This window comes from Elephantulus edwardii, unplaced genomic scaffold (assembly GCF_000299155.1).
Source record: "Elephantulus edwardii isolate Elephantulus edwardi_28Jun2011 unplaced genomic scaffold, EleEdw1.0 scaffold00157, whole genome shotgun sequence".
Lineage (NCBI taxonomy): Eukaryota > Metazoa > Chordata > Mammalia > Macroscelidea > Macroscelididae > Elephantulus > Elephantulus edwardii.
The window spans coordinates 1,201,291-1,209,833 of record NW_006399907.1 but is presented as its reverse complement, the minus strand read 5'-3'; the positions used below and the strand labels follow the sequence as shown (position 1 = coordinate 1,209,833).

The 8,543-nt window shown below is 42.7% G+C and overlaps 1 protein-coding gene across 1 annotated transcript in view; it reads left to right on the top strand.

Annotated features, from left to right (window-relative positions):
• The window catches only part of ITPR2 (inositol 1,4,5-trisphosphate receptor, type 2), a 732,333-nt gene extending 726,122 nt beyond the window's left edge, over positions 1-6,211 (top strand). The window contains exons 56-57 of the mRNA XM_006895058.1: positions 5,207-5,368; positions 6,125-6,211. Coding sequence (XP_006895120.1) covers positions 5,207-5,368; positions 6,125-6,211 — 249 coding nt within the window. The remainder of the gene's footprint in view (positions 1-5,206; positions 5,369-6,124) is intronic.
• The last annotated feature ends 2,332 nt before the right edge of the window (positions 6,212-8,543 follow it).

The following is an 8,543-nucleotide window of genomic DNA, read 5'->3' as shown; positions in this document are numbered from 1 at the left end:
GTCCTTCTGTGACTGAGCTATTTCACTCAGCGTAATGTCCTCCAGGGTCACCCATTTTGAATAATATTGCATGAGTTCCTTGTTTTTCAATGCAGCATAATATTCCATTGTGTGAATATACCACAGCTTCTCTATCCATTCATTTGTTAAAAGGCACTTAGGTTGTTTCCAACTCCTTACTATTGTGAACAAAGCTGCAATAAACATGGGTGTGCATATATCTGCTTGGTTGTCAGAGGAGACTAGTGTTTAAGGACTAAGAAGATTAAGCCTGTAACTTTTCTGTCTGGCACCTAACTACAATTTGTTTTTATTTTTCATCATTTGATTAAAGACTCACTTTCACCTAGACTGTAAATTCTAAGAGCACATGAATTGTGCTTGTTTTTGCTCACTGTTGTTGTACACCATCAAGTCGGAACCAACTCATAGCTGACCTTCCAGTGGGTTTTCAGAGACAGTAGAGTCACACCGGAGGAGATTGCCCATCCTTCTCCCGCAGAGCAAGCAGCTGGTGGGCTCAAACCATGTGCCTTTGGGATTGAAGCACAGCTTTTTTCCACTAGTCTTACCAGATTTTGCTCATTAAATGAATGGATGAACAACAGAAAGGGATGAAATGAAGAAAGGGATTGTAGGCATGGAGAGTCCTTCATGTCAAATAATTTGGATGATGATTCACAGGATACTGCAGTTTCCTCAAAAGTGAGAAACCATGGATGGGTGCACACGTGAAATGGCATTATTTAGGAGGCCCTTTCACAAACACTCACCCATACCTTTTTTGGTGACCTGCAAAGTAGTGGAACAGTGTTTTGCCACTGCTTCTTTGGAAAATGTGTCACAAATTAACAATCTCCCCATTCCTTGTGTTGGATATCATCATGTCTCGTGCCTTCTCATCCCAGGAATCCTGGGTTCCTAACCTATTCCAGTAATCCCCCCTGGAATCCTGTTCTGTTATAGGTCACCTTCTCTCCTGTAGAGAATTTACTCTCCTATTTTAATTCTGTGATGTTGCTGTTATGTGCTATCGAGTCACTTGCAACTCATAGCAATCCTATGCACAACAGCCCTAACCCTGCTCTATCCTGTGCCAACCTCACTGTCTGACACACGCATCCCAATTACCCCAGTCACTGAATCAATCCACCTCACAGAGGGTCTTCCTCTCCTGCACTGTCTCTCCACCTTCCCAAACATGATGTCCCTCTCCAAGGACTAGTCTCTCCTTGCAACATGTCCAAAGTACGTCAGATGAATGAATCTTCAGAATCCTCGCCTCCAATTCTGTGATGGACTTGCCTTTTTTTCCCTACTCCACCTCCCCCACCCTATATTAAGGATCCAAGAACTTAAACAGGATCTTGATTCTTTATTGTTACCAAATATCTTCATTCTCACAGGAAATTGCCTACTTCAAGCCCTTTCCATCATTGCACTTTTTATCAAAAATTAGGACTCTTCATCCATCATCTTCCCACACATCTCAAATGCTGACTCCTTTCAGGACAACTTCAGGAGCATTGTGGACAATTCTCACTTATTCAGCCACATTTATTTCTACTAGGTTTAAGCCTCCAGCCCATGGCCATACCCTGAAACTTTTCTTTTTCAGATCTATTTCACCTTCAGAATTTTAAATTTCAATATTTTAGTTTCTGTCCCCAGACTCTTGTCTTGACACCAGACCTCAGGGCAAACAAATCAAAGATGAGATCCCAGTTAAATTACTTGTTAGCCTCAGTTTATTTGCAATATTCAGATAATACGACTTAAATTCATAGACTTATGGAAGGAAAACTTGCTTACTCTGACTTGCAGAATGATACTTGGATCCAGTTATCTAATCATCTAAAAATCTATTCCGTATTCATGAATGGAAAGTCTTGTAAGACAAGGGTCTGCGTTCAGTAAACTTGTGACCTAGGACTAGTACCTACCGGTTGCTATCAAATGGATCTCAACTTGTTGTGAACCATGTGTGTCAAAGAAAAATTGTGTTCCAGAGTTTTCAATGGTGGTTTTTTGAAAGTAGATACTCAGGCCTTTCTGCTGAGGTAGCTCTAGGTAGACTTACTCCTCCTAAGTGTGTTGTTATTCTTAAGTGCCATAAAGTCAAGCATGACTCATAGTGACCCTGAACAACAGATCTGAACCCTATCCCCATCCTGTCCCGTGCTAACCTCACAATGTCTCTCACAGACAGCAGCCCATTGCTGTAGTCACTGTGTCAGTCCACCTAGTTGAAGGTCTTCCTCTCCTTCACTGTGCCTTCACTTTTCCAAGCATGACGTGCTTCTCCAAGGAATAGTCTCTCCCACAACGTGCCCAAAGTAGGTGAGATGAAGCTTCACCATCCTTGCCTCCAAAGAGCACTCTGACTTCATCTTCTCTAAGACATATCAGCCCATGGGATATTCAGTGCTCCCCTCCAACACCACACTCTATTTTCCATTCTCCCTACCATTCCACATGTTTAAGTTCATCACTTCAAATGCTGTTTTGCTGATATTTCTGACTTCCTTACACTTTAGAATGTCTTACTTGTATTTGTCTGTCTACCCAGTAAAGACACATCTTTGCTGGTACCCTTGCAAGACATGGCCTGCCATTCGTTAGAGCCATCCATACTGTGGTAAGGAGTTGCACTGCTAACCCAAAGGTTTGTGGTTCAAAGCTTCTCAGGAGAAAGACAATCTCCTCTCATGTTATTTACTGCCTCTCTAAACCTGCTGGAGGGTCAGTTCTGACTCAATGGTGCTTAACAAGAATATATGTCCCACAAATATTTACTGCGTTCCTACTTGACTTCTACCCTTTCCACACAACACCTGTTCCAGCTCTTCTTCCTTGCTTTATCTCCCTCTCCTGTTTTAATTATGTATGTATTGGGCTTCCTATACCAGAGTTCTTAAATCTTAGTGTCTATAAGTCACTCCTGTCCTCTAAGAGGTTCTAGTTTGATAAGAGCCAGGTAGATGGAATCTTCCCTTTTAATGAGCAGACCCTAGAGATTTGAATATGCACAGTGTACATGCTGCCTTTGAGGAGTACTAAACCCTGAAGAAGGCAAGTGGTTAACATGTGTGGGTGCTAAACAAATGGTTGGAAGTTCAAATCTACCCAGAGGTACCTTAAAAAAAAAAAGACTTGTCTTCTTCCCAAAAAATCAGCCATTGAACACTCTATGGAGCAAGTTCTACTGTGATACACTTGGGGCACCTTAAGTCATAATCCATTTAACAACAACTGGTCCTCAGCCACAAGCTCCTTGAGCACAGACACCTGTCTTAGCATATTCTGCATGCCTGAATACCTGGCAGTGGATGTGGAGAGATGAGTGAATGAATGACTCCAGCTGTCACTCTGCGAGTCAGCTTAAGTCACTGCACTCCTTTGAAATGCTAATTAGCTACAGCTGTTTAAGTGCAGCTCAAAATGTTTCAGTGTTGTTTTTTTTCTTCTTTTCTTTTTCATCTTTCATCAACCCTTTCACTACCACTGGGTTTGGGAAGTATCCCAATTTCTAGTCCCCTTATAACACATACACCAAAAATGAGTGGCTTTCAAGAACAGTATTTTAGTTCCTCACAGTTTTGTCCTCCAAAAGACCAAATCAGGATCTCAGCCCTATCAATTCCTTCTCTGAGCTTCTCTCCGATTTCCTGGTGCCTCCCCATGATTTTAGGAGTTACTTTGCTTGTAGATAATCCTCTTACAGACTTCTCTTGTGTATGTCTCGGTGGTGTTCCTGTAACTCATGAGAGATGAGGTGTAGGATCCACCCCTAGGCTGGTCTGACCTCAGCTCCTTGATAGATAGACTGCATCATATTTCGTTACATTGTGGAAGCTAATCTGCTCTCCCTGAAGCAACTGATTGAGATCATGTGGCAACAGCTAGACTACTGTTTAGCCAAACATAGCCTAGTGAAGTTGGCACATAAAATTACCCATCACAAGGACCCCGAAAGAGCTTCTTTGTTATTCCTTGACTGGCAATATCAAGAAGTGAGACTGAAATTGAAACCCCGAGACAACATAGGTTGAGAATTTCCACAGAATATAGGGAAGGAAAGCTCTCTGTGGATCACGTTGGCAGAGGTAGTAGTAACCACTTCAGAGGCCCCTTCTGGAGTAAGAAGAGCGATAAGCAAGAAGGTCACCACAATTCATGCTGAGAGAAGGTGGCTTAGAAAAGATAGACAGATGTAAATGGATAGAATCATGGTGGGTGGGAAAGATTGACTGACTTCCAGTATCCCACAGCTCTATCATTTACGAGATTTCTGATGTTGGCAGTTAAACTGCTAGAACCTTTATTTCCTTATCTGTAAAATGGGGACTCATCTGATTTCATTTATGGTGCTTTCTTACAGATTAAGAAAAGTAGTGCAGTGACTATGTTGTTAGGTAACCTGGCAGGGTTTTCCAGAGGGCTGGGAATCTGGGTAACCAACTGTCACTGTGGCAGTAAAGGGGAAACACAGGCCTACGCGTGCATGAACTCACACAAAGTGCAAAAAAACACTCACATACCTACACCCACTCCCCCTAGAAAAACAGAAGTGGTACCAGCTCCTGCCCTCTGGAGAAGTCTCACCCCCACTGTAATAAAACATTTCCAAAGGGAGAAGACAGAGTAACCTGGGGCCATGCCCTCCCACTTCCCTTTTCCCTGAGCGAGCTCAGAGACCAAGCTGCTCAGGAGCCAGGATTGAGGAAGTGGGAGGTGAACTTGCGTGGGTGGCTGGAGCGGACACATTTCTTTTACCACCCTTCCATCCCAACACCCCTTTCTCTTCTCTTCGGTGCCAGGGGTGGAGGACAAACAGCTCATGCCTGAGCTGTACCCACACACACTTGGATCCGCTCTCTCCACCTCCAGACCCTGCATCATTCATCAGGATCTGCTGAGTGCCGGCGGGGCTCATGGCGCTGCCCTAAATGCTTCGTCCAGGACCTCCCAGGGAGCCCCTGAGTAGTGTGTGCCAATATTTGAGACCTTTCCCTCGTCCATATCACACTATCATCTCACCCTATCCCCTTCTCACACCTAGCCAGAGAGAGTACTTCTAAAGTTGAGTAGTAGGAGACTTCTATTTAAACCATAATAGTAATGATGAAGAATTATATTCCATTCTTTATGAAATCTCAGGCTCACTTCCACACTGACCACCTGGTTCCTCACATTTGCTTATTAGGAGAAGAATCTGGACTGGTTTCCTCGGATGCGAGCCATGTCCCTTGTTAGCAATGAAGGTGACAGTGAGCAAAATGAGATTCGGAACCTGCAGGAGAAACTGGAATCGACTATGAGTCTGGTCAAACAGCTGTCCGGTCAGCTGGCAGAGCTCAAGGAGCAGGTCAGTGCTCTCAGAGATGGAGCCGGGCAGGGGGTGGAAGTACTCACCACCGGGGTGTGTGGAGGTCCAGGACTCTGGTGAGTGAAATTGGTACCCACTGAGGGCCATCTCCCAGTTGACATGCCATGGATGAAACAGTAGCAGCTTTAGTAAAGCAACCCCACATTGTGCCATAATCCCAACATATCCACAAGCGAGGCTTCTCCTTACCCCACCTCCCACTGCTGTGAGGCACATCTTCCACAGAAGGGGGATGGAAGGAGAGCCTGCCCAACTGCAAGAACCTTTGTGTGCCTTTCGAGAGAGAATCACATTTTTTCTGGCATCCTAGCAATTACTAAACTCATTAGAAAGGTAAATCACAATTCATATCTGTCACTTCAATGCTATAATCAACCCCTTTATAATATGGAAGTGTTAGCATTGTTAAAAATACTATCAACACTGTGATAGTTGTTAAAATGACTAGGAGGTGGTGAGGATTACGTGACAAGCAAGCTCGACTTTAAAAGAATCACGGTTCCCCATTTCCTAACCGCAGAGAGGGCTGCTCTTACCCCCCCCCCGTTTGTGGAAATTCACTTAAAAAAATATTTTCCCTTAAAAAAAATAAAACCAAACCTATATGATGCCAGACAGACTTTAAGAGCTTGGGAAATATTAACCCCAAACAGTTGTGCTAATCAGCACTGGGTCAGTGTAAAAAATCAGCTCAACACACACTCTCTCTCTCTTTCTCTCCCCTTTTTTCTCCAGATGACAGAACAAAGGAAGAATAAGCAGAGACTGGGCTTTCTGGGATCAAACACACCCCATGTGAATCATCACATGCCACCACACTGATACCATGGGGCGAAGCCGTGACTAGCCTTTCATCAGTGCCCTGCCTGATTCCTGAATAAAGAGCTGAGATGGAGGGGAGTGAACAGTGCCTATTGTTGAAAAGTTAAAAACAACCAAGTGCCAAGATGTTAAGTGGTTTAGCTCTGAGAACAATTTCTAACTGTGTTTCCATGGTTGAGAAGCCCAAGCCTGTAATGCAGCCGCCAGAAAGCACACATCACACAATCTTAAAGTAACTTGTTCAAATGGATGTGGGGGGTTGGAAGGGGCGGTGCGGAGGGTTGGAGAAGGTGACACAGGGCAGATATCAAAGCACCTTTTGCTAAATCAGTGAGCCAGTTTTGCCTTCAAAGCTGGTGGCAACCTTTGTCATGGTTGGTTGGAATAAATTTCCTTTAATTACAGCATATATAAATCATTACTATAGGAAGTGAGACTTTTGTGGCTAAGTCTTACTAAGGAAAATAAGTGGAAAAGATTGGAAGTGCAGGTTGAAAAGAAAAAATTGTTAACGCTTCTGCGCTGTAGCTGTCATAGGGCAATTTCCTCATTGATAACCGGAAACACAAAGGATTTACAGCCGGGAACTTGGCGCTTTGGCGCTTATGCCCTCACGCTGACAGCACTACTGCAAAGTGATTGCTCTGTCAACATGGAGCACAAAGGCGATTTTCACCTAACTTGTTAAAAACACATCTTAAGTCATGTATAGTTTAAGGAACAATTTTGGGAAGAAAAAGCTGATGGGAAGCCTCAGGGAAGAATCATTTTAAACCATGTATGTACCATTAAAAAATGCCTTGAGATTAAAAAGTGGATAAATTTCAAGGTGACAGAAAATACTGGGAATCTTGCAATGGCAGCTTTGTCTTTTAGGAATATGGAGTAAAAGGTATTTAATTCATGTCTGCTCTCCTCAGAGAAATGAGCATTTTTATTTCTTCTAATGCAGCAGTAAGGAAAAATAATCCAAGTAATTTCTTTTTGAACACTCAAGAAAATGCAGCATTTCAGTTGTAGATCTTCCACTGTATCGGTAAGAGATCTTGAAGAGGCTGAAAGATCATTATCTCCCCTAAATTGTTTTAATGTGTAATTATGCAGCCAAGCTTTGTGGAGGGAAAAAAAAAGAACTTGTCATGCTCAAATTATTTTAAGAGACTATATATTTACTCAAGGAGCTCTGGTGGCCCAGAGCTGGTGGTAAGAATCTGCACTGCCATCCTGAAGGTGCAAGGTTCAAATCCACTAGCTGCTCCAAGAGAGAAAAAAGGTGTTTCTTTCTGTGAGATTTACTGCCTCTGAAAACTTACTGGATGGCCAACTATAGATTGGTTCTGACTTGACGGTACATAACAACAATAATAATGTATTAAACATAATAATGTATTAAACAGGGAGTCTGGTGACCTAGTGGGTAAGAAGTTGCACTGACAACCCAAAAGCACATGGTTCAAACCCATCAACTGCTCTAAGGGAGAAAGATGGGCATTCTCCTCCCCTGTGATTTTCTGCCTTTGAAAACCTGCTTTAGGTTATGAGTTGGTTCCAGCAGCACAGCAATGAGTGAGTAAGTGATATATTTAATACTTTGAAGTAAAATACAGATAATGAAAATTTATGAGAACTGCTCATGGCATATGACACTTGTCTCGGGAAGAAACTTTGAAAATGGACATTCGGGCTCCTGCCCCGAAGAACAACAACAACAAAAAAAATGCCTCCAGAGTCTTTAGGATTTTACTTTTTACCATCAAGGTTTGAATTCCAAATAAAGTTTGCAATCAGGGTGTCAAAACTTTTAGATTTTAAATCTATCTAAGCTATTCACTCCCTCTATAATTGTCAATTGGCAACTGACTCATTGCTGACCCTCCATTGGATTTTCAAGACTATAAATCATGAGGGAGAAAATGTCCCAGCTTCTTCCAGAGAAAAGCTAGAATATTTAAGAGGTTAGCAGCACGATTCCCTGGGGACTGCACCATCAGAGCTCCCCCTCCAAGCCAGTTAGTCCTAAAAATCTCAGTTGATGAGATATGGAGAATATAAAGAAACCTGTACCAATTCTTCTACACATTTTTTTAATATAAGCGAAGAGCACAACTGCTGGAGTCCAAAGCAATGGGGCTTTGGATAGAATCCACTGGAACCTGCACCACCACCCCAAGCTATGTGGTTGGTTCATTCATATGTGGTACTAATTTTCCTGGTGAACTTCACTCTATCTGAAGGACCATGACATTCTTGGTTCAAAGATAAGAGACTGAGATATTCTGTATACAGCTGACAGCTTTGAACTTAGTAAGCATTCAATAAATGCTTGAAAAAA